This window comes from Hemicordylus capensis, chromosome 2 (assembly GCF_027244095.1).
Source record: "Hemicordylus capensis ecotype Gifberg chromosome 2, rHemCap1.1.pri, whole genome shotgun sequence".
NCBI lineage: Eukaryota > Metazoa > Chordata > Lepidosauria > Squamata > Cordylidae > Hemicordylus > Hemicordylus capensis.
The window spans coordinates 132,174,883-132,201,724 of NC_069658.1; the positions used below are offsets into that span (position 1 = coordinate 132,174,883).

General features: G+C 43.1%; 1 protein-coding gene and 1 long non-coding RNA gene across 3 annotated transcripts in view; one reads left to right on the forward strand and one right to left on the reverse strand.

Moving 5' to 3' along the window:
* The window catches only part of ECPAS (Ecm29 proteasome adaptor and scaffold), a 139,680-nt gene extending 115,843 nt beyond the window's left edge, over positions 1-23,837 (reverse strand). Inside the window, exons 1-8 of one of the 2 annotated variants that reach the window (XM_053296388.1) lie at positions 23,732-23,837; positions 22,994-23,038; positions 9,875-10,005; positions 7,587-7,703; positions 6,354-6,472; positions 4,364-4,513; positions 1,852-2,023; positions 530-669 (exon numbers count right to left, since the gene is read on the reverse strand). In XM_053296388.1, the coding sequence (XP_053152363.1) occupies positions 530-669; positions 1,852-2,023; positions 4,364-4,513; positions 6,354-6,472; positions 7,587-7,703; positions 9,875-10,005; positions 22,994-23,038; positions 23,732-23,753 (896 nt within the window). In that variant the 5' untranslated portion in view covers positions 23,754-23,837. Of the gene's footprint in view, positions 1-529; positions 670-1,851; positions 2,024-4,363; positions 4,514-6,353; positions 6,473-7,586; positions 7,704-9,874; positions 10,006-22,993; positions 23,039-23,481; positions 23,593-23,731 lie in introns of those variants that run through there. The other variant, XM_053296389.1, reaches the window with a different exon arrangement.
* LOC128345058 (uncharacterized) lies at positions 23,525-26,012 on the forward strand. The gene is made up of 2 exons (XR_008316239.1): positions 23,525-23,895; positions 25,628-26,012. It is a non-coding gene; the product is annotated as an uncharacterized LOC128345058 (long non-coding RNA).
* The last annotated feature ends 830 nt before the right edge of the window (positions 26,013-26,842 follow it).

Consider the following 26,842-nt stretch of genomic DNA (forward strand, 5'->3'; position numbering starts at 1 on the left):
ATTAAATGCCTGGCTAAAAAGTGTGTCTTAAGGGCTCTTTTAAAGGCTAGTAAAGATGTTAAGCCATGAATGTCTATAGGGAAAGCATTCCACAGCCCAGGAGCTACTACAGAGAAGGCCCGCTTCCAAGTCATCGCCAGACGAGCTGGAGGTATACAGAGACAGACCTCTCAATTATCTTAATGTGTGATGCGGATCATGCAGAAGGAGGCGCTCTCCCAGGTAACTAGTAGAGAAAAACAGATGTATGCCAGAGCTTCGGAGGTAGAGGATTACCCATCACCATCCATGCTAGCTTAACAGAAATGCTGTTTATTCTGTCTAGAAGAAGATGGAAAGAGGAGACTGTATTGGAAGAAAAATGTGATATTTGAGTGAAGGGTCCTACAATGTGATAGCATCAACAACTTAGCAAAGAGCAAGATGCCAATGCATGCCATTGGAATAAACAAGAGGCAATCAAAGTTAACAAGAAAAGGATTTCTAATATTCAATTTCCATTTCAAGTTTTAAAATTATAAGGCATTACCTTTGCTTGCTTTTGAGTTCAAGATCTGCTGCAGTTGCTACACTATGCCGTGTGTCACTAGAGGCAATGACCAGGTGTATAACGGCTTCAACTTCAGGCACCTGCTCAGCTTCAATGAACTTCACAATGCCCAATTTACACTGGCCAGCAACGTAAAAGGAGGAGGAAAGTCAATTAGTCTCTTCAAGACACGCAGTCTACACATACCAACAACTGGGATCAAGACTTTTATCATCACAGAATGGTTGAGCTAGAAGAGAATGGATGGCCAACTCCTCATAAGCTGAACTACGGAAAGCAATCCATCAGTACAATACCCTTGAGTCATTTGGATTTCATTGCACTTGCTGCTTTTACCTAATGGCACCTCTACTGTAGGGCAGCAAGTTGACTCAAGCTAACACCTTCTGCCACATCCTACTACACAAAAGAATTCCTAGAAGTACTTAGGACAAAATCCTTTTCTAGCCAAAAATATGACAATAAATTAATCCTTGTACATGGAATCAAAACCTACAATTACACTCTCATAAAAAGAAAGTCTTTATAGTTTTACCAGTACCAGTCTTCCACCTAATATCTCCAGTTAGCATGACCATCTCTTAACAGTCAGAGATGAAAAGCCATGCCTTCTTTATAGATGTACAGTACTAAGTATGGTAGTTATCATGGAGAATTCAGTTCTAGTGGGCAGGATCAACAGGAATAAGATCAGTAGCTATTCTGCATCAAAAAGAAATGCTTCAAGAATGCAGGAATGGTGTTCTATGACATAGCACCTTCCTGGCATTTGGAAAGACGCGAAATAAAACAAATTATAAAATATAAATAAAATAAATCAAATCCTAGTAGCAGATTTATCCCCACACCCTTTAAATTTACATAAAATGCTGTAATGTAATGTACAAACCATGTTTCAAAATAAGATGAAACAGAATAAGATCTAGCAAACAAACAATGCCAACAAGGCATAATATCTGAATAAAACACATTTGGAATGACTCATTAACTCACTCTCTTTTCTGTATGCATTACAGTTGCTCTGGGGCAGTGCAGATATAATGCTAGCTTGGCCATTAACTAGGTTAAAATGTTGGGAGTGAACCAAACTTCTAGGCGCTGAGTTCAGTGCCACTGACATTGGTCAGATATAGTGTCTAGCCATGATAAGTGGGGAAATGGGGGAAGAATGCACATAAAAAGGAGTGAGGGGGGAGCTTACAATCCTGTTGTCTGCTCAAATAACAGCTTAGCTCGCTGCAACCATTTGCCAGCTCCTACATCAGTATTCTGCCGCTACACTGCAATAAGTATGATTTTACCTGCTCCAGCTGTTCAGGTGTCCATGGGCTCTCTCCAATTACCCGCTTGGCTGCATAAAGACTCATCCCTGGAGGAGGTTGAGGGATCCCAGAACCTCCAGAGCTACTTGATGAAGAAGAGCCCTGTCCTGATGGAACACTTTGGCGACTCTGAGATTCATTCAAAACATATCTAGAGGAAGGAAGGAAGATGAGGATACAGAAGGGGGATTTAAAATGTCATATGCCAATGCTAGTGAGCATAAGGCAAAGAGAACAGCACAGACTGTACCCGAGTGACAAACATCTCTCAGACTGAGGAACCTGAACAGAGCGGGCAACTTTATAAGATCAGGGGGAATCCCCCTGTGTCCTTGTGTCCCAAGAACCCTGAGAAGATCACTAGAGGAGGTATTACAGCTATCTGCTGTTGCGGGCACTGCAGCACAGTATATAGCGGGCCAGCAGCTCGGTCCTCCAGCAAGCACTAAGAACTCATTTCACATTCCCATACAAGCAAAATAATATCACAAAACAGTTGCCTGCCCTTATTAAAAACATTTGCATTATTCACGGACATCTTATATGCAAGGGTGCAACAGTAAGAGAGAGGGCAAGCCCTCAGCTCTTGCCTGTGGGCTTCTCAGAGGCATCTGGTGGGCCACTGTGTGAAACAGGATGCTGGACTAGATAGGCCTTGGGCCTGATCCAGCAGTGCTGCTCTTATGTTCTTAGCAGGAGGTTCTCTGCTACAAGCCCTGCTGAAAGTTACAAAATAACTCAGCCGCCAATACAAAAATATAGCAATCTGGTGAACAATACCTCTATTTCAGATACATCAGCAAGGCATAATTTCCACTAGCCAGCAATGCTTTATATATTTATTAATTTATCAGATTTGTACACCGCCCCAAACTTTTGTCTCTGGGTGGTTATTTCAAAGAAGGGGAAATTTAAGGGTTTATAATTAATGGAAACAGACATAAACTAGGAATGAATGAACTCTTGTTATACCAGATTCCTATTAGATATTATAGAGAAATCCAATAGTCACAGGTATAATAGCATGTTTCATATTGAAATATCTTAAAGACCACCAAATACAAGGGGTTGCATCCTAAATTCTTCTTCCATTTGTGCAAGAGGGTGGCAGTTTTCACCAATCCTCTTTTCCTACTGCAGCCCAGTGTTCTCTCTAATTTTTTTCAGCTGTGTGCGGAATGAGCTTTATCCTGGGCGGCAGTATCAAGGCAGTGTGTGCACGCATGTGCATTCAGAGCGGGACCTTCCTGATTCAACCTGAGCAGGATTTAAAATTAACTGAGCGGACATCAAAAAGTGCATGAGCGCACGCACATGTGCACGCCTTAGAGAGAACATGCTGCAGTCCCCCTGCTGCAGCTCCCCAACCCTCAGAAGCCAATTTTAAAGGGGCTGAAGAGGGATGAGTAGGATTGGTGAAAATCTTCCCCCCTTTGCAGAAAGTGCCTTCCATCTGTGGAACAGCAGCTTGGGAGAACTTAGGTTTTAATGGGACAGTCACGCACTAATAGTACTTTTTGTCAATTAACTGATTTGGTAATATGCTATCTTTTGAAGATTTAAAACAATAATTTTGAATAAAAGTAAACATGCATGTGTTTCAGCAAGGACCATCCTGTGCATTACAGTTTCCATGGCCTATGTTCCTAAATCATGAAAAAACCAATGTTGTGCCTTCTAGGGTGCACTGCTGTTAAGCTGGCACTGGCAGTCCAACTGCAGTTAGTGCTAAACAGATTGCAATTGTAAAGTATATCTGAATCATCCCCATGCAGAGTCACTAAGCATTTTCAGCAGCTTCCATGGGGCCATTATCTTTTCAATGAATGAGCACCAATTGGTTTGCCCAGCCACTTATTTATTTATTTATTTATTTATTATTAAAACTTTTATACCACCCTTCCAAAAGGCTCAGGGCAGTTTACATTAAAACACCATTAAAATCAATTAATCATTAAAACAAAAATTATAAAACATAAAACAATGATTAACAATTAAAAACATCATAAAACAACAATTAAATATTCAGAACTATTTAAAAACAAGTTTTTAAAAGCTGAAAAAGCCTGGTTAAAGAGGTGTGTTTTCAGGTGTTTTCTGAAAATTGCGAGAGATGGGGAAGATCGTATCTCAGCAGGGAGCGCATTCCACAATCTCGGGGCAGCAGCCGAGAAGGCCCGTCTCTGTGTAGCCACCAAACAAGTTGGTGGCAACTGGAGACAGACCTCCTCAAGTGACCTCAACGGCCGGCGGGGCTCATAGCGAAGAAGACACTCTCTTCCAAATAATACAAGCTAGAAAAGTCTAAGCTTAGTTTAGAACCTGACTCAAGGAAAAATTTTAAGTCTTAGAATGTTAGCTAGGAAACTTCAGCTGCTGAAACCTCAAGAAAGCACCATTTTTAAAATGCACCCTTTCCTTACATAATCTTAACAATATTTGTTATATATGTGAACAGAAACGGAAATTGCTGAACGACACCGTTACTTACCCATAAGGCATTAGGAGGACATCCAACATGAAATCCAAGAGCAGCTGTACTGTCTTTGGTTTTTCAGCAAGATTAAATGGAGAAGCTGCTTTCAGAGGTTCAACGGGGTATTTCATGTGAAAAAGGGTTGGTATTAGAAGCTGCATTAAGCTGAAAAACAATTATATTTACTGCAACTATTTAATCATATAACAACAGACCAGATGAATGTTTATACCAAGCACAGAGGTTACAGAGACATAATTGTGAAACTTGCCTTCATAAACTCTTAGTTTTCATTCGATACCATCATAGTTTAGCAATGGGAGACTGAAGGCAAACTTGTATCCACAGGACAAAAACAAAAAGCAGAACAAAGACATTTTAGGGGGGTCTTGTCTTTATTTTGGTTTAGGTCCATTTGGGTATTGATGCACAAACGTCCTTTTTAAATACGGATTAGGAACTGTAGATAAGAGAAACTACATAAATGAAAAATTGCTGTCTACTTAGCAATTACTCTTGAATGGAATTTATACCACTGAAATCAACTCAGTTGGCAAGTAACTGTAATACTTGGCAATGCATAACACTTTTGAATGTTCAAAGCACTTCATATATATTTCTTTTTTGTGAACAAACCCTGTAAATCAGTAGCTGACATACTGAGAAAAATTACTCATAGTTCCACTGAAATTAAAAGAACCAGTTATGCATTCTGTGATTTGTTTTTTTACATTTCAGTAGAACTACTATGAATAATTTTCTTCAGTATGTCAGCCAGTATTATTATTCCCATATTGTAGGTGGGAGGTTGAGAAGGAGTAACTTGCCATAGGTTTCCTAATGCATTGGTGGAAGAGATGAGATTCAAACCAAGGAATTCTTCATTCATAACTCAATCTCTCTTAGCCACTTTGCTACAACAAACTCGCCAGAGCTAAAATTATGTTTTATCCATTTACTGTGAGAATGTTGTTTGAAGATAATTTATTATTTGTTCAGTTTATTTACAGTATTTTCAGCATCAGAGTGCTCAGCTACTAACACTAATTCAGGTAAGCTCTTATTCAAACTTACATTATCTTAGAACCAGAAAAACTAAATCCATCCTTAATGTCCACATTCCCAAAAGTGCCTGACGTATGGAAGAACAAAAGTGTACCTCTTTATTCAAAAGCATTTCATTCACTAAGCTTTTAAATGTGGTTCATAACTTAAGAGCCATATTTAAGAAGTCCGATCTGCAAAAGGGGAAGATTTCCAAAGATTTTTATCACTCATCTACATATTCAGATAACTTATATGGACAGTGGTATAGAGATGTGGACAGCAGCCTGCGGCTAGATTTTTTGGCAGCTCCCGCTCCCTCCGTCACCACTGCTGACCTCTGCAGTCAGGCACCTACCTACCTCATCAGCAAACAGCATGCACACATGAGACCAGGGCTGTGGGAACCATGCACTCCCTCTCTCCCTCCACCCTCATATATAGGCTAATGACATCATCACCTGGCACCAAGCAGTGATGTCATTATGCTACATGCAAGGGTGAAGGGCGGACAGGCAGCCTCGCTGACCCTGGCCCCTTGTGCACCAACTCTTTGCTGGTGCTGATGAGGGAGGGAGGTGGGTGGGCATCTTCAGAGGCAAGCAGTGCACAGCCCTGGCCCCATTGGGTGCCCCCACTGGGTGCCCCACAGTCCCATTCATTGTACAAAGTCACCCAATGGTAGTTCCAGCTCTATACATGGAACAAATTGCCTTGAGCTGTATCATTTCAGACTTCAGGTGTGGGGAATCAAATCTAGCCTTCTAGAACTCTAGCCTTCTTCCTAGCATGTTAGCTCTCTGCATGCAGAAACATTCAAATAATGTGACACCCACCAGACACATGTGTAACTTGAAGTGGTCCCATATCATATTGCATGCTTTTTGCAGGCTTACCATCACATCCACTAAAGAAGAGAAAAGAGAGAGAGAAGAAAAGCTCTGTGCTTAGGACATCTTACCTGTCTTGCTGGGGTTGAGGTTTTCCTTCCATTGCAGTTAGGAGAGTGGGAGCCAGTTCACACTGTTTTTCCACGGGCAAACGAGGGTAGCCCATCTTAACATATATTATCGTAAAATTCTGCAAAGTAGATGATACAGCAAAATAAAATCAGCACAAAAGAGCAAATCCTTAAAGCCTCTCCATGAAGGTTTAAGAAGCTGACACAAAAAGCCTGTTCTTGACAAATGCCATTCAAATTCCCATATTTGCTAGTCATAATAATAACAACAACAACAATAATAACAACTAATCAAGTTCATCAGGCAACTTGATAATCTTGGAGCGAGAGTACATGGGGCTACATGCAGTGGTGCATCTCCTGAAAGAAGTGGGTTGCGGGAGCACATTATACCAGTATTGTCTTTCAGCCACAATTCAAGATGTTGGTTTTTACTTCTAAAACCCAGACTGGATTGGGTTCACTATAATTGTGCAGTCCTAGGCATATTTACTCATAAGTAAATCCTCAGCTCAATGGGGCTTATTCTCTAGTAAGTATGTCATGGATTACTGTCAATGAAATTGTTTCCAGCTCTTTATTCCATAACAGTCTCTGCAATCAACTAGGAATGCCCTCTGTGAGCAATTTTTCTTTCCTTCCAAACAGCAAGAATATGCATTTTTAGTGGTTGTTCAACAATTCAGCAATATACTTTTCCAAAGAACTACCACAATCTAAGCCCTTTCCTGAAACCCTTTTTATGTGAGATGACAGTTGGTAATGAAATGGGACAAGCTAGAAATTGAAAGAAACTAATAAAAGCAACCTTAGAGAAGCTGCTGCCAGTCTGTGAAGATGATACTGAACTAGATAAACCAATGGTCTGACTCAGTATATGGCAGCTTCCTATGTTCCAGTACCCTAAAATTAATAAATTCTACATGCATACTTAAACGTATGATTTAATATTTAGGAGATTAAGGTTGTCACATTCTTAAAAGATATGTATATACCTCTTATAACAATGAGGTCTTAAACTAAATTGGTCTTTACTTGACACAAGGTCTTCTAAGAGTGATCACAGATGAAAAACTAATCTTGTAGGGTTATTTGTGTTATAAATACCCTGTTAATTTCAATAAAATAACTATTTAATTTAAAAGAGGATAAAATTGTATTTATGCAGGCTACAGTTTCACACTGTAACAAGCCTTCAGAAAACATCAGAATCTTTAGAAAGGAAGAGCTTACTGTAACAAAGGACACTGCAGAAGGATCTTGATACTGGACTAGTAAAGTCTCCACTGGAAGCTGGATTCTGGGACGACTTTTGATGCGTTTATTCAGGTGAACCAACAGTTCCATAACCTGAAAGGGAGAAGATAGTCTATTTTTATTTCACTGCTTTCCACAAATTCCACACTTCCATGTCTGAAATGCAATAATTTCTAGATTAACCAAAACACACACGTCAGACAACCATATACTGAGAGTTCTCTTTTTCAGAGTACAGGAAAACCTCAATATTTGTGGGGGTTCCTTTTTGCACTACAACCATGGATATGGAATCCGTGAATATCGATGCACTGGGACAGTGGGGATTGGGGGGTGAGATTCCCAGAGGTGGTGGTGGTACCTTTTTAAACCACGGCTGCGCAGTGGCGATGAATTCAGAGGCAGGTGCAGCAGCGGGAACACCTTCTCCCTCCCCAGTACCTTTTCAAACCGACGGGGATGGCTGAAGAGGCAGGGACAGTGGCAGGGATGGTGGTGGAGGTGGCAGTGGGGACTCCTTCTCCCTCCCCGGCACCTTTTTAAGCCACTGCAGAGTGGCTGAGAAGTCGGGTGCAGCGGCAGAAGCAGCAGCATGGTTGGAAGAGAGCTTTGGAGTGAGAAGTCCATGCTGCTGCCTCCACCGCTGCGCCCACCTCCTCAGCCATCCTGCGGTGGTTTTAAAAGGTGCCGGGGAGGGAGAAGGTGTTCCCACTGCTACCTCCGCCACCTAAGCCATCCCCGCCACACAACGGCAGTTTTAAAAAGGTACCGGGGAGGAAGAAGGAGTCCCTGCTCCTGCCTCCACCATCCCCACCGCATAGTGGCAGTTTTAAGAAGTGCCTCCACTGCCACCCCAACCCACAGATATGCAAGTTGCATGGGGTATATTTTTACATATGCCGAGGTCAGATGCCTATTACCCGATCACGGATACACGAAACTGTGAGTGTTGAACCCACAGATAACAAGGTTTGCCTGTACCACCAATGTCGCATTCCTTTCTCCTGCATACATATACATACATACATACATACTACTACTATTATTATTACATTTATATCCCGCTCTTCCTCCAAGGAGCCCAGAGCAGTGTACTACATACTTAAGTTTCTCTTTCACAACAACCCTGTGAAGTAGGTTAGGCTGAGAGAGAGGTGACTGGCCCAGAGTCACCCAGCTAGTATCATGGCTGAATGGGGATTTGAACTCGGGTCTCCCCGGTCCTAGTCCAGCACTCTAACCACTACACCACACTGGCTCTACTAGAGAGAAACTGAACCAAAACATGAAGCACGTTTCCCCCACTCAACCTGAAATAAGCTCAGGTTACCAGTTCAAGATAAGGTTGAAAAAATCTGACTTATTCCCAGTCAAAATAAATCATGAGCATATAAATCATCTGTAAGGAGATATATATACACATACATGTGCTAAGGACGTACATGGCAAGCCCCGCCCACACAGTGCTTTACCAATCAGAGGTAACAGAGCAGAAGCACTGTGGTGACTGGGCAATGGGGATTCCATATGCAGATAGGGGAAGGAGCCTGTGATGGTTAGGGTCAGTTGGAATGCAACTATTACTGGTCGGAAGATGTGCTTGATTGTAGAGGAGAGAAGAATCTATCAATAAAAAAGAATAGTGGGAAGGGGTCTATGAAGAGAGGGGTTGTGAGGGAGGAAAGAGCCCCTTAAGGAGAAGGAGGCTGCCTCTGTGCGAATTAGATGAGGAAACAAGATCTGTTAACTCAGGAAGGAAGAGAGGAAGAAAAACAGAAGGGAGGGGAAGAAAGACAGAGGGGAAGAGCATGCGGAGGAGTGAGAAAAAGAGAAAAAGAAGGGAGGGGAAGAGAGAAAGAAGGACGGGCAAGGGACAGGCTCAGGCCTGTCACTGGCCAGAGGGGAATGAGTGGCCATGGCAGCAGCAGCAAGGAAGGTCCTGGTCAACTGCTGCTGCTGCTGATCCTGTGGGGAGGAGCAGGAGCGGGGATCAGGTGAGCAGTCTCTGGGGTTAGGGGGTTGCAGCTTGGCCAATCAGTGCCAGTAACGCTGCAGCTGTGACTTAGAGGGTTGAGGGGGATGGAAGCAACAGGATGGACAAGGAGGTGTGCAGCTCAGTGAGAGTGGAGAGGTCTCTGAGGTGAGGGGGCTGTGGCGGTGGGGAGGAGCAATCAAGTACTAGCGCACAGATGCTCTGCACAGGTTAAGCTAGTTTTTATACATTTTGTGTTTGTCTATGCTTCTGCACCCAGAACTATTCTTACCTTCTTACGTACTCCTTCTTGTGTACTCGAAAGCTTCAGAAGAACGGGTGGTAAGAATTTGGATATAATATTCTGTAATTGCTCATCTGTTTCTGCATGGCCAAGACGTAAGAAGACACGTTCAAGCTGATCTATTATAAAGAAAGAGAAAGACTAATTTAGAACTTGACATCTATACTAAGCCAGTAAAACAATCAAAACCCAAGCTCACTTTTGAACACTAATCAATATATTTTTGCCTCACTCTGCTTTATACTGTTATCACATTCTTAAAACAATGTTATTCTAATAGATTTATGACATTCAAGACTAGCGATGTGGACAAAATTGGGGCAGGGAGGGGTACCTTTAAAAGGAGGCAGGCAGGTCATACCTGCTTTTCTGGTGAGCTGCCACTGCCCCATTGTGGCACTGTCATTCTTTAAATCTAACTTGAAAACAGCAGTTGTGTCGACTAACCACTCATGTGGCATCAATACACAAATGGTGTCAGCATATGGACCAATGCCATTTGCATGCCAACACCATGCAAGGGCTACTGGGAGCAGCATCCCATGGGGGGGGGGCGAGGTAGTTTAAAGGGTACAGCAGCACAGCTGCTGCTTTCAAATTAGATTGAAAGAATGACAGCACCACAGCCTGCCTGCTGCTACAGCCTGCCTGCCTCCCCGCACCAAAAAACTGTGGCTGCAGAAGGCCAAATTGTTTTGGCGCCACTCCAAAGAGGTGCCGAAACGATTCGAGCATATCCCTATTCTAGACCCATACATTACAGAACGTGTGCAAGGCAATTCACTAATATGCCTTAACATGAACATAGAGGAACATTCGCAAAGAACGTGGCACCCTTTTTTGGTTCAGATGTTTTAGTAAACTCAGCACTGAGGGTGTGTGTGTTTTTTAATCACATTATTTCACTCACCACTAAAACTTAACAAAAGTGTCTGTGTGTATCAAAAGTGGATCTATTTCATCTCTCAACAATCTTCACAGCTATGCCAGCAAAATGCCTCATCCATCTGAGTGCCAGTATCAGACACTGATATGTGCATATCAGGCAGTGTACACAATTTAACACACAATAAATGTAAATCAGTAAAAACAATTACACAGAATAAAAAGTTAAAACAATCACAGATAAAAACAATTAAACAGTTTAAATATATAATGTATAACATTAATGTAATACAATATACATTGTATAATACTGTATATATAATGTATTTTTGAGATTAGCAACTGTTTACCAGTTACTAATCTCAAAAATACATTATATATATTTATATACAAAGTTGTTCTTAAGATTTCTGTTGATGAGAAGATGAATTTTGAATTTGTTTTCTTTTTTACCTTTTTAATCTATTTGTTCAAAAACAAGCAGTATAAGTATTGGTCTCAGGAGGGACGAATATCAAAGCTCATTAGGCAGAACACAGGAGGAAATCAAGATCTTTCTAACATCAGGTAGGCTGTATTTCGAACATAAAAGATCCTGGCTTCTTTTCAAGTCTAAACTTTTAATGGTGTATGAAAAACACAGTTGGAAAACAATGGCTAATGTGTTGCAATGCCACAACACTTGCTCTTCAGTTTCCAACCTACAACATGTCACACAACAATATCTAGCCATGCAATACATCATTGTGTTGAAACATTTAAATATCTCTGACCTCAAACTTGTGCTCTATGTTCAATGAGGGTAATTTCCCCATCAATGTCCTTTTTCAGACTCCAACAACTTTTGTTAAAATTGTAGCCCACTGGTTGCCATAGAAGAGCAAAAAAAAATTCTCCATAACCCAACAATACAAACCAACTAGACTGCTGTGATGGAAGTCTTCTACTCTGTATCAGTATCCTGCATAACTGTTAGCACAGCTTCAGGACTCTCCAATTTGCAAAAAGTCTATACTGGTGTTAATAAAGTCAATAAAGGCTGAATGGGAGAACGGTGAACACTGCAAGATGTTCCCCTTAGGGGATGGGGCCGCTCTGGAAAGAGCATCTAGGTTCCAAGTTCCCTCCCTGGCATCTCCAAGAGAGGGCTGAGAGAGATTCCTGTCTGCAACCTTGGAGAAGCAGCTGCCAGTCTGTACTGAGCTAGATGGACCAATGGTCTGGCTTCCTATACAGCAACTTCCTACATTCCTATGTTTCAGCGAGGCATCACACCCATGCAAAAAGCTAGAAAACAGATTAAGAGGTCCAGCTTTATATTGTAGAAGCAGCTTCCCACACTAGCTTCCAACTCCTTGAACTCTACCAAGACTTTAGAATGTGTTCCTCCAGGATAACCATGGTTCACTAGCATAGGATCAGGCTTTGGTAATAAAAACATAAGTTTGGGATATCTGTCATTGCTCTTCCCCCCACCCCCCAAAGAGCCATCTAACTCCCTAACTCTTTTACCAAAACAATAAATATGTCTTTCCAAAAGACTGTGCACCAATTTTGAGTCACTTCTTCGTTCAAAGTATCCTGCTCTCACTTCAATTTAATGTGCACATATCCAGGTGTTTGTATCACTATCTGCAACTCTGTCTTCCAGGAACAGGTACCCTATAGCAAGAGTAATGGTATACAAGTATCATCCAGTATGTGCAATAACTTCAAGTATATTATTTTCATAGCAGAATATCCAGATAATATCAGTATAAACCTTACTCACACTGAACACAGAATAGAGCCAGCAGTGTGCCTGAGACATGTAAAACCAAATGACAGGTCTATTCAGCACAAGATTTTCTCAATGCTACCACCAAAAACAGAACTACACTGCGGGCCCTGAAAAAGTCATTTTTTGCAAGATGGTTAAGTAAATTACTTCCACCCAGTCAAACCTGAGAGCAACAATTCACAAGAACAATATGGATTTTAACACTATGGTCATAGGAGAAAACCTACTCTTTAAACGGACAAGAAGGGATGGGCAAGTATTGGCTCTTTATCTCAGCCTTCAGCCTTACTTGGCCTCCAGGTTGACTCACAATAAAATCATTAAAATAACAGAGATTAAACAATATACAACTGTGTTAATGTTTACATCTGCAGCCTTAAAAATCAAAACATCTTTCCAGACAAACATCTTCCTAAACATCTAGAAGGCAAGGATGGCAAGCAGAGCTCGCCCTCACCTTAGGGGAGTGCCATTAAATTGTCAGTTATTTAGTACTTCATTATATTTTCACCAGCAAGATACCATTGTGAACCATCTGCCTCTAGCAGCAAAAATATATTAGGCCATCTCTGATGAGAGCACAGAAGATTAAACTAGCCCCAGCCAATGCAAAAACTATAGGGCTGTGGTGGTCCAGAAAGGACTTTGTGGGAAGAAGAAGTGGGGTTTAAAAGGAGTGGAAAATTGACTTGACAGAGAAGGAAAAAGTATTCCAGGTATAGGAAGTAACACAGCAGAAAAGACAAAGTTAGGAACATAGGAAGCTGCCTTATACCAAGTCAGAGTATTGGTCCATCTAGCTCAGTACAGACTGGCAGCAGCTTCTCCAAGGTTGCAGGCAAGAGTCTCTCTTAGCCCTATCTTGGAGATGCCCAGGACAGAACTTGCAGAGATACTCTTCCCAGAGCAGCCCCAGCCCCTAAGGGGAATATCTTATAGTAGTCACATGTAGTCTCCCATTCAAATGCAAACAGGGTGGACCCTGCTTAGCAAAGGGGACAATTGATGCTTGCTATCACAAAACCAGTTCTCCTCCCATTAGGAGTGAGTGAAGTACAACAGCAACTGACAGCAAATTGCCTGAAACAGAGGGCCCCTTCGGATGTGTGGGAGCCCCAGCACTGCAGCAGTCCCAGCACTGCAGCCCCTTTCCTGTATAGTGTAGCATATATTTCTTTCAAATTTTAGTAAAAATGACTGATGTACTCCGTCAGGCTTGTCTAAGAAGAGTGCCTTTTATTATTATTTATTAACATTTTTTAATATCCCGCTCTTCCTCCAAGGAGCCCAGAGTGGTGTACTACATACCTGAGTTTCTCCTCACAACAACCATGTGAAGTAGGTTAGGCTGAGAGAGAAGTGACTGGCGCAGAGTCACCCAGCTAGTATCATGGCTGAATGGGGATTTGAACTCAGGTCTCCCCGGTCCTAATCCAGCACTTTAACCACTACACCACGCTGGCTCCTTTAGTGGTCTGGCGAAGTTTTGAGCAGCGATTCAAAGGTTATTACAGTTTTCCTGCTCCATTAAAGCTAGCAAGTGCTGGCAAAGTTATACTCTGCATGACTGTCTTGATAACAAAGCCAGAACGTTGACACCTTTTGCCAGTGCTCTGAGATTGGCCGGGGGAGACAGCTGGTCAGTTCTATTGCAGGTGCAATGCCCATCCTGTTAATTATGGAATGTGAACTCTCAGGCAAGAGAGGGAGGCGAGACACTGAATGGACAGTTGGGGCAAGTCAGGTGGGTAATTAGAGCAAGGTGGGGGAGAAGCAGTGTGGAGGCCTCTGAGAAAACCTGCCCAGGATTGCTGCTTTCCCCCCTCTTATCTGTCAGGAAGAGAGTAACTCTCTCACTCCTCTTCAGAATTACTTCAGTTGACAGTGTCTTTGCTGCCCACCCCCACTGTTTGAACGCCAACAGGAAAACTGCTCTTGACTTCTGCAATAAGGAGGTCCCATTTACTTCAATAGAGTGGATCACTTTAATTACATCTATTTTATTTTTTAAAGAACCTGAGGTAGTCTCACTGAAATTTAGGCTACTTACTTACTTTAAAAAGCTCAACTTATCCCACAGTTTCCAAGTCACTAATTTATCTGTCCTAGATTTTGAGTGTCAGGGGGAGAGAGCCTAGGTTTTTACAGTGGGAAAACTCCATATGTCAGTGATCATCACTATTTTCCAAGTGCGGTCTACTTTGGTAAAAATAAAAAACAAATCTCCAGTATGAGAGCCATTTCCCACCATCATTCAGTGCCGTGCTTTCCCCAGCACTGGGGGGCAAGGGAGAGAGCTATGAGAATAGCAGAGCCCTGCAAAGTCCCAGCACCATCTTTAAAGGAACACACAGAGCACTGGGAAGTGTTGCCCTTCCCAGCAGCTTCCCCAGACTTCTATGGCCAAAGTGCTGGGAAGGATGATACTTCTCAACACTCTTTAAGGCTCTCCACACTGAGAGCCTTAGGGGGGTTGCAGGGAGAGCAGGCTTGACCCGCTCTCCCTGCAGATGAGCAAGGAGCCCTCCCTGGGCAGCCAGATTAGCTGCCCGGACAAATATCGGCTCCATCACGGAGCCAGTTAGGGCGGTGGGGTTTGGGGGCCTCCCGGCCCCCAGAAGTCCCAGAATGACCCACGTTGAGTGCACAGGGCATTCTGGGGAGCTCCCCCAATGCCGGGAGGCTTGTTGTAGCCTCCACGTTAGGAGTCTACTCATGAGTCGCTGCAGTGAGGAGCTGCGCCATGGTGACACACAATCCTTTGACTCAGTTTTCGGGCGCAGGCTCCGTAAGCAGGCTTGCTGCCGAGCTGCTGCCAGGGGCCATGCGGCTCCCATTGCTTTCCACGATCGGGAGAAATCGGGCTCGCCTTCCGTAGCCAGATTTTTGCTGATCGTGGGAATAGTTTCTGATTGTGCCTTTCAAGATGGTGCTGGAACTTTACAGGGCTCTGTTATTCTTATTGCCCTCTTCCTGTTCTCCAGCACTGGGGGGGAAACATCAGAAAATGAAGGTGGGAAATGGCTCTCACAATGGAGAATTTTTACCAAAGTGGTCCCCACGTGTACCTTCCTAGATACTATTGTGGATACTGTAGTATATTTTGCTTTTTATTTATTTATTTTTACATTTATATATCCCACTCTTCATCCAAGGAACCCAGAGTAGTGTACATGGTTATGTTTATCTTCACAATAACCCTGTGAGGTAAGTTAGGCTGACAGAGAAGTCACTGTCTGGCCCAAATTCACCCAGTGAGTTTCACCGAGATTTAAACTTGGGTCCTCCTGGTCCTAATCCAACACTCTAACCACAACACCACACTGGTTCTCTTACACCACTTGAAGACTCTATGATAATGCAAAATATTCTACATCTGTCAGAGATGGACAGCATCTAAAATAAAAGTATTTAAAACATGTATTTTCAGTACTTTTGTATCTAAAATACATTTGATCAAATATTTTGTATTTTTAAAATATGTAGCTGAAAACCAAAATTCATCTCAGGCAATCTTTGTTTTGCTTTCCTGCTTCAGGAGCTCAGGGAATGCATACCTGGTACTTCTGGCCACCTCTGGCCAAGGAGTGGGAAGTGGGGGGCAGGAAGGTATGCTGCCACCCTGAAGGTTTTTACCGGCAATGAGCACCGGCGGGGGGAAAGCGGCAGGAGGGGTAAGTGCACCCTCCCCTACCCTTAAAGCAGCATCCCCACCAGCGTCAAACCGCCCCGCTGCGGTTCCATGCACATCCCTATCAAGCATCCTTGTATGTGTGCTCTGTTCCTCCCTCTCTGTCCCCTGAAGCTTGAATAGTATTACTCTGCTGCTGACTGGTCAGCCAGCCAAGTTTGAAAATAAAAGGGGGGGGGAAGAGAAAGACAGTCCCTGTGAGTAAAATGGGAAATGAGAATGAAAGTGGCATGGGAGTCCATGTGGGGGAGGGCAAGAGGGAGCAGCTCCCCCCGCCCTGGATTTTAGATGTCCCCCTACCTCACAGCTTGCTTGCTTTAAAGTTTCTCTGTCCCTCTACCTGCAACTAGAAATCTGACCTGACTTGAAGAGGCTGAAGTTCTTCTGATCCCATCTCTGTGTAAAAGGTGTGAAAAGGATTATTAAGGAGGATAAGGAGATTGCAGAGAAGCTGAATAAGTTCTTTGCATCTGTCTTCATGGCGGAGGATACTGACCATATACCCTCTCCAGAATTGAGCTTTTCAGGTTTAGCGGCTGAGAAACTGGCCCAATTTGAGGTACAAGGGAAGATTTTCTAAACTGTCTTGAAAATCTAAAAATTAACAAATCGCCAGGGCCAGATGCCATCTACCCAAGAGTTCTGAGGGAACTCAAATGTGAAATTGCCGATCTCCTAGCAAAAATATGTAACTTTTTCCTATAATCAGGCTCTGTACCAGAGGACTGGAAAGTAGTCAGTGTGACTAGAAGGAATCCAGGCGGGATCCAGGAAATTACAGACCGGTCAGCTTAACTTGGGTGCTAGGTAAATTGATGGAAAGCATACTTAAGGACAAAATTGTTAAGCATATAGAAGAACAGGCCTTGTTGAAAGAGAACCAGCATGGCTGCTGCAAGAGAAAGTCTTGCCTCACTAACCTTTTGGAGTTCTTTGGGAGTGTCAACAGGCATGTAGATAAAGGTGATCCAGTTGACATAGTATACTTGGACTTTCAAAAAGCTTTTGACAAAATTTTCTACCAAAGCTCTTGAGTAAACTTAGCAATCATGGAATGGGGGACAGGTTCATGTGTGGATCGGTAACTGGTTGAAGGACAGGAAACAGAGAGTAGGAATAAATGGACAGTTTCACAATGGAGGGAGGTAGGAAGTGGGGTCCCCCAGGGATCGGTACTGGGGCCAGTGCTCTTTAACTTGTTCATAAATGATCTAGAAGTTGGGGTGACCAGCAAAGGAGGGGTGGGGTATAAATATTTTAAATAAATACTGACACTAAACTATTTAGGGTAGTGAAATCCAAAACAGATTGTGAGGAGCTGCAAAAAGCTGTGTCCAAACTGGAGGAGTGGATGACAAAATAGCAAATTAGGTTCAATGTAAGCAAGTCTAAAGTGATGCACAGTGGAGCAAAAAAACACCAACTTCATATATACACTGATTGGATCTGAGCTGTTGGTGACTGACCAGGAGAGAGAACTTGGGGTTGTGGTGGAGAGCTCATTGAAAGTGTCGTCTCAGTGCGCAGCAGATGTGAGAAATGCTAATTCCATGCTAGGATTCATTGGGAAGGGGACTGAAAATAAAAATGCTAATATGATAATGCCCTTATACAAATCTATGGTATGGCCACATCTGGAGTACTGCATACAGCTTTGGTCACCAAATCTTAAGAATATTGTAGAACTAGAAAAGGTGCAGAAAAGAGCAACCAAAATGATCAGGGGCTGGGAGCACCTTCCTTATGAGGCTAGGCTACAGTATCTGGGGCTCTTTACCTTAGAAAAGAGGCGACTAAGGGGAGACATGATCGAAGTGTATACAATTATGCATGGAGTGGAGAGGGTGGACAGAAAAATTTTTCTCCCTCTCTCACAACACTAGAACCGGGGGTCACCCCATGAAACTGAAGGTTGGGAAATTTAGGACCGACAAGAGGAAGTACTTTTTCACACAGCACATAATTAATCTGTGGAATTCTTTGCCATGGGATGTAGTGATGGCCAGCAGCTTAGAGGGCTTTAAAAGGGGCTTAGACAGATTCATGGTGGACAGGTTTATCAGCAGCAAGTTTTTAAAGCCACATTTTTCCTCGCAAAAGCCTATAAAGTTGGTCACATTGAGAAAGAGAGAGAGACAGACACAGAGACAGCCTCACAGGAGCAGATGATTCCATGCACAGTATCCCAAGTTGGCTTGTCCTTCAGTTTATCCTCACAACAATTATTTGAGGTAGGATAGGCTGAGAAATAGTTAGTGGCCAAGATCACCCAGCGATTTGACTGACTAAGGGTTTCATGACTGAGTGAGAGCTTCAACCTGGGTCTCCCAGTCCTCATCCAACAACCTAATCACTATACCACATTGGCTTATGGGGCAGTTAGAATCTTTTTTTATTTTCTGATTGTAGGGGGATATATACAAATAAATCCTTTTGATTTTTATATGAACCAGAAGCTTTTTTAGTTTTCTTATTACGTAACAGCTTCGGTTTAGAGCAGTGTTTCTCAACCCGCGGACCAGTGCCAGTCCATGAGGCGTTGGGTACCAGTCCATGAGGCATCACAAATAAAAATAAACCCCACAAAAAAACACAGTTTCAGGCCGGCGGGAATCACTGCTGCCAGGAGCTCTCCAGAACTTATTTTCAGGCAGCCCTTGCTGATGGATAACGTTCATTTCAAGGAAGCAAAATGAACGTTATCCAGCAGCAAGGGCTGGCTGCCTAGTAATGAGCTCTGTAGAGCTCACCCGGGCGCCGTGGAACCCGGGCCCCATCACTCTTTGTGTGATGTCACGCACACACACAGCATGAAATTGTTTTGGGGGGGTGCCTGGGGGCAAGGGCAAGAGGGGTGACTCCTTTACTAACTGCTGGTCCGGGAAACTGCACACAAAGAATGTACTGGACCATAATTCCAAAAACGTTGAGAAACACTGGTTTAGAGGAATCCTTCAAAGTCACTCCTGTAAAACACCCCTCCATTGTTCTCAGTGCTTCAAGAATAGCATAGAGAGAGAGGAAGGGGGGAGGGAGTGATTAATTGGGGTAAAAGGAATTGTTCTCCTTCCCATATGATTTGACCATATGATTGCTTCACCATAAATACAACTTGCTGCTCATTTGACTATGCCACAGCTTTAGGTCTACAGCCTTCATCATGACTAATTTTCAGTGGGTCCACTCTAAGCAGGATTAACATTGGATATATCCTGTTGTATTTTGGTTTATATTGATATACTTGGTGCATATTTTGCCGCCCCCCCGCCAACCCCCCCCCCAAGGCCTGCAGACATTCATAGAGGGTGGTAAGAATGTAGAAACATAGCAAATATAGCAAAAAGAAATAGGGTATTATGTTGTTTTGGAATTATTGATCTGATTGTTTAAAAAGCTGGAAATGCCCCAGTTTTTGCAGGATATATCCAAGAACATTAGAATGTTGGCTGGGTATCCCATTGTCCCATTGTGGCTATTTTTAAAGATATAATACAAGTCTAACACCAAGTGGTTCTGTAGAACAGTTGTTCTCCTTTGCTGGGATGATTCACATCCCCAGAAGGTGCAACCTGAGTGATCTAATCTTTGAAAAACTTATATTGCTTAAAGAAAATAGAAACAAGTTCAGATAAGTAACGGACATCTCAGAATTGTTTCATTTTTTCAGGCACTGTATTTTATTTATTTGTTTGTTTGTTTATTTAATATACCACCTAATATCAAAATCTTATTACTGATCACGTGGCACATCTGTTAAGGCATCAGCCTCAGGTTCCAATTTCCCAGCTTTGTGGAACTTGAGTAAATAAGAGATACCCTTAACTCTGGTCTTATACCAGCAGGCTTTTTGATTATCTAATAGAGTACAAGCCTATGCTACAGCCCCTCCCTACAAATGTGTTGCCTCACTTTCCAAGAGGAGCTACACTGGTATGGAAAGGAATGGCAGCATGGGTCCTTCCACATGGCCCAGTGATTCTCACGCTATCTGAGCAACACAGGAAATAACTCTACTTCAAGCATAATATCAGAGGAGCCAAGGGAGAGTATGAGGACATTTTTTTTAAAAGAATTTTAAAATGAACATAATTCTCTGGATTTGCTGCAGAGTAATAGCCTTTCCAACTTCCTTTCTTTAAAAATTAATTAATTAATCTTCTTATAGAAAAGAAGAGGTGCATGGTCTCCAAAAGTCTGTTTACAATGGAGAGGCCTGTTAATGAAATGTCAGGACACTGCTTTTGTGGAGGGGGAAATCTTGCTACTATAACTATTTTTAAAGTAAAGTACTAAAAAAAAGGTCATTACTTGTAATGTCAAGAATATTTTTCAATAAGTGCTAGTGACACCCACTTTCCACAGGAGCACACATTTTGTGATATCTGAGGGCAGGTGTAGTTCCAGCAAGAAAATATTGCTGTTTGAGTGTTGGGAAAATAATGGTGATTCCTCATTTCAAAACTCTGCATTTCTACAGACCAAACAACAGATGCTGCACAGGTCTAATATTTTGGAAATCTCAGCCACAAATTAGCATGAGCTATAAGGCAATGGGATCTACTTCTGAATAAACATGCTTAGGATCACCATCCCCTCTTAGCATCTAGGAGCCACCATCTCTCATACTTAGCTCCCTCATCTGCAATATGGGAATTATCATAATAGTGACCTACCTTACAGACCTGCAGAACTGAGATAATGTAGGTGGAATGCTTTGAAATATCCAGTACAAATTCTAAGTACTATTAAATAATTTGTTGTTATAGCAAGTTTCCAAAATAATGTATTGGCTGTGCTTTAAATATATATTTTGAAGATAATTATATGTTTCCTTCTGTCTTAGTTTATTTTCTGAAGCTGCAATACTAAACAAATTTACTAGGGAGTAAGCTCCATTGAATACAGTGAGACTTGCTTCTAAATAAACATGCATAGGATTGTGCTGCAAAAAGAAGAAATGAAATATTTTATACTCTGTATACACTTGTATGTATAGGTGAGTCTCTCAACGTTCTTGAGCAAGTGCAGAACCAAATCGTGCCACTTCAAACACGAGGTAAGGTAACTAGGAATAGTGGGGAGATGGTTTACCCAAGGACAGAATGGGTGGAACTAAAAGAAAAAGCCAGGGATAAGAAGACTTCACGAAGAGAGTGTTCCATTCAATCAGCACAAAAATTATTAAAGACTAATGCTAGCATCTTTGCAAGTATTAAATCTCTGGCTTCTCCAAGATAGGGCTGAGAGAGATTCTTGCCTGCAACCTTGGAGAAGCCACTGCCAGTCTGTGTGTAGACGATCCTGAGCTAGATAGACCAATGGTCTGACTTCCTACACGGCAGCTTCCTATGTTCCTAAATCCCAGAAAGCTTAACGGGATCTAGGCTACAATCCTGTGCACAGTTTCCTGGGAATAAGCCCTACTGAACGCATTGAATCACACTGATTGGGAAATATGTCTAAGTAGATCTTCAAAGGATTGCAGTGCCTAAAGTAAATGGAGATACAGGATTGCAGCAACCTTACTAATATCTGTTCCGCAGAAACGAGAGAGGAACATGTAGAAATTGAAAGTGTCTCGTTGCAGTAGATTTTTTTTTTTTTTAAGGAAATACATTTCCCAGCTTGCCTCAGTGCCAAACACTGCAGACATTTCCTGTCACAAAGAACTACTTCCCTGGTATGCCACGCCTTAGCAAAGCAAGGCCCCATTACCTTTAACATGGGGGGCGGGGGGAGAGAGAGCATTTGGCAGCGCGGAGCGGGTAGAAAGAGCACGTTGAGGAAATGACATGCTTCCCCAGCACTTGCAGCATCCTCTTCCTTTTCCAAAGGTGTCCACGTTTGAAAAATCTGCTAGGACTGACTCCGTTGCAAAACGGGGGCAGCGGGGGAGGGAGGGAGGGAGATGCCCCCTCATGCATTCGCCCCTTTCCACCTCCAACTCTAGGAGGATCGGAAGACTCCCACTCCCAGAACCGGATACTAATCCGGAAAAGCCAAGTCATTATTGCTGCCGGGCGGCCTGCGCTTCACATAATAATGGACTGAAGAGAAGAGGAGGAGGGATAAAATCAGAAAGTCGCTCGTGATTCATGAACGACTGGGGAGAGGGCTTAAGTTCAAAGCCCCTTCCCAGAAAAGCACGTCAGATGGAAATACGCTTCATTTCTTCAGTCCGAGGCATAGCCTTGGAGGAATGAATCACACGTATACACAAGTGTAAAACGGTGGATCTTTTTTTTTTTTTTAAAGAGGAAGACAAGGGTGGGTGGGTGGGTGTCCGTGCATTCCTCCTGCTAAGGACAGCTGATTTGGAAAGGATGGGATCCTCACCCACCCGGCCTTTACTTTCCATTTCCTAATATGACTTTGCACAACTGAGGCCTAAAGCCCCGCTCCACCTCCGGTCCTCCTTATCTCGCCTCCTTTCAGAGCAACATCCCGCAGCTTCCACCCCTTCCCAAGAAATCCACAGCATGTTCTCAAAAAGTGAGCACCAAAATCCTCCCTCAACGCCCATAACCTCCGCACCCACCACGCATCCCAAAGACTAGAGCTAGAGAGGCCCCGGCCACTCCCCTAGAGCTGGGACACCGAGAGAGAGAGAGAGAGAGGCATGCCCCCCCACCCGCCACCCCCGAAAGAAAGGGGAATAGGAGCCTGCTGCCAGCCAAGAAAGGCCGCCTCCATCGTGCCCACAAGCACATACACAATGTAGCCCTCCCCGTCCAAGAGCACATACACTTACTCAGTTCATCCTGGGCAGCAGAGGCGGCCGCAGCCATGTTGTCAGCTGGGAAGAGAAGGAGAGAGAACGAATCTTATCCAGTCGTCCCCTCACTCAGGGACTGCTGTGTATGTAATGCAGGGTGGGGGAGGAGGAGGACAGGGTTTTTTCCGCCCTCCTTTTCCTTCACCCCTTTCTCTTCTCTTCCCGGTGGCTCCTTCTCCTCCTCTTGAGAGGGAGCTGCAGAGAAAAGGCGAGTGGTTGCTTCCCCCCCCCCACTCCTCCTCCTCCTCCCTCCTGTGACTCTCCCCTAAAACACCAACCACCGTAAGAGACAGCAGAGCAGAGCTTATGGCCTGCGACTCGCTCTCGCTATGTACATCTGCTTTACACGCACCCTTCCCCCAGTCCACCTTCTCTGGCTTTACTTTAGTTTTATATTTAGAAAAAGCTGAGCCATCGTCCCACCCCCACCCCCCCGCCCTCTATTTTTCTCTCCTCTCTGTTACTTTCAGTCACTCCGCTCTCTGGTTCCGGGAAACCAAGCCAAGAGCTCCATATACACAGATGGACTGGTCTGGTGTGGTGAAATCCAAAGCGCAGGGCGGCGGTGGGGGGCAGTGATCCCTCTGCTTTCGGTTGTTAGAGCTCTGATAAATCTTTTTCTCCTGGGTCCCCCCCCACGCGCCCCCTTCCTCATTTATCGTTTTCGTATGTAATCTCACAAGGTGGGAAAGGAGGGTGGGGAAATGAACTGACCTGAGTCCATGCAGACCTCCATGACTGGTGATGAATACTTTTTCTTCAGAATGGGTGGTGGAGAAAAACAGGTCGGCACTAGCTGAGAGAGAGAGAGTGTGTGTGTTTCTCCCCCTATCTGCAGAATGTGATTGTAGCAGTTTGAATAATTTCTTTCTTAAGAGGTATGTATATGGGTGACATTAAGCCTTAGTCAATACTGATGTTGCCTAGTTTTAGAAAATGTTAAGATCATGATCACTAAATGCAGATTTAGTTGCCGTAACCATCCTGGCATACTCATATTCCTGTCAAATAGGTTAAAGAATGCTAAAGCAAAAGGATGGATTTTATCCACATTTTCAGTGCCTTGAAGGAGTGAAATGGGGATGCTTATCTATGTTAGTGGCTAATCTTAGTAAAGGTAAAGGTGGCGACCACAGAGCCCTGTGGTGTTCTTTGGTAGAATACAGGAGTGGTTTACCATTGCCTTCTCCCATGCAGTATGAGATGATGCCTTTCAGCACCTTCCTGTTTCACTGCTGCCTAATATAGGTGAATCTTAGTAAAACGTCCATCAATATGATTGCAGGTGTGTGTGTGGAGGAAGGGTTTGCAATTAAATGTACCTTCTATTCTCCCCTGTCCATCTATGTACAGAATGAGTTTTGTTTTGGGCAGCAGTATCGAGGCAGTGTGTGCACGCATGCATTCAGAGTGGGGCCTTCCTGATTCAACCTGAGCAGGATCTAAAATTAACCAAGTGGATATCAAAAAAAGTATGCAAGCCATAAAGGGAACGTGTATATTGCAATGATTCCTGGCAGGTGTGCAATACATCTCATTCTGCTTGCAGAAACACAAACACACCTACCCCTCTGCAGGCTCTCTGCCACAGTTAATGTACAGGGTTTGCTCTCATCACGTGTCCCAGGTGCAGTGCTTTTCTCTATAGGAATACATGACAACCATTCACTTATATGGAAGAAACTAGAGAGGGACACACATGTGGACTCCATTGGAATGGAGGTCATATCTGCTCACTGCTCCTGGTGATCCCAGGAGGTCACCTGAGAATCAAGTCTTCTATTTGCTTCTTCATCTATCTAACTTTTTCATCTATCTAGAGGCTCCATCCAAAGTTCTGCCCCTGTAAGTCTGCATCTTCCTTTAATTCATCTTGCATGCTTTCTGAAAGTTAAAGGAATCTCTATTACTAGTAGAGGCAGCATGGTGTAGTGGTTAGAGTGCTGGGCTAGGACCGGGGAGACCCGAGTTCAAATCCCCATTCAGCCATGAAACTAGCTGGGTGACTCTGGGCCAGTCACTTCTCTCGCAGCCTAACCTACTTCACAGGGTTGTTATGAAAGAGAAACTCAAGTATGTAGTACACTGCTCTGGGCTCCTTGGAGGAAGAGCGGGATATAAATGTAATAATAATAATAATAATAACTAGTGGGCCCGGGCGCAGAACATCTGCGTCTCTAGTTGAGAGTGTACCAGGCCAAGAGTGTCGCCGCCACGGCCGGGCCAAGAGTGCCGCCGCCGCAGGGCCCCGAGTACTGCCGCCGCGGCCGGGCCCGCCGCCTTGCCTCCGCAGCCGCCCGGCCAGCCAATTCTCCTGGGTGTGCCAGGACCAATCAGGCGCCCCCGCAGCCCAGCCAATCAGCTGGGCTGCTGGGACACATTTTTCCCTGGCACACCCAGGAGAAATATATATATAGATATAGATGATGATGATGATGATGATGATGATTAAGAGTATTTAGGATTAAATGACTCGTGGGCTATATGGATGTGTAAGGTAGTGCTGGTTCACTGCAGCTTTGAAGGAAGGTTGTAGGGCAGATTAGGTTGGAAAGAATTATATAGGGCAGAAAAAATCAGTGTAAAACATCTTTCCTTTATTGTGTGCAGACATTGATACTGGTTCTAAGAGAACCAAGAACAGACTGACTGCACAGCACAATGAAGAGTGAATGAATATCCTCTGCAAATGTTCCCATCCAATGTTCAGCCAACCCAGACAGATTTGTACTAATACAGACGTACTCTGCATAAATGCTGTACATTAACTATTGCACTGCTCTATTAAGGTGAGAAGTTGGACCTACCAGTGGGTCACAAATAGAGATAACAACTTTTTTCAGATGTTTGAAACAAAAATGTATAGTGATATGTAGAAAACAACACATATTTGCAATACTTTTCATGAGCACTACTAAAGTAGAATAAAATTTTATTGTTTCAGCCACTCACTTTAACAATACAACAATAAAAAATAGAATTTGGTGATATCAAATACAGTATCAAACTATACTCTATCTATATCCCTTGAATGAATAATATTATTGTGATGCTAAGCAGTGGAAAATGCTTCTCAGCCTCTATAGGGTATGTGTTCTTTTGGGAAAAGACTGAGTACTGAACACTTATGCCCTGATTCTTCCTTTGATGGAAAGAGCATTGAAGACTCATGCCATGATTCTTCCCCATATGCCTGGTGGTCAGTTTTAATGGCTGTCTCAGCTGAATAAATAAAATTTGGTCTGAACAAAATATTCTTTCTCTATGCTAGGTTGCTTATTTACACTTAATCATTTGATCTACTGCTGCTCATCTTAACATAGTGGTTAGAATCGGGAAACATTCATGAAGCAGACTACTTGTAATAAAATTTCTGAACTGCTTTATATGAAGAAAAGTGAGCCAAAGAGTTTGTGGGCTTGTATGTAGCTGTAGTGGGCTTGGAGCTGTAGTTTGATTATTATTATTATTATTATTATTATTATTATTATTAATAATAATAAATAATTCAATTTCTATACCGCCCTTCCAAAAAAGGCTCAGGGCGGTTTACAAAGAGAAATAACAAACAAATAAGATGGCTCCCTGTCCCCAAAGGGCTCACATTCTAAAAAGAAACATAAGACACACACCAGCAACAGTCACTGGAAGTACTGGGCTGGGGGTGGATGGGGCCAGTTACTCTCCCCCTGCTAAATAAAGAGAATCACCATGGTAAAAGGTGCCTCTTTGCCCAGTTAGCAGGGCAAAGTTATTTAGTTATTACTGCTATAGCATATGTTTTAACACTGACAGTAATTCTTAGGGTAAGAACAAAAGACAATG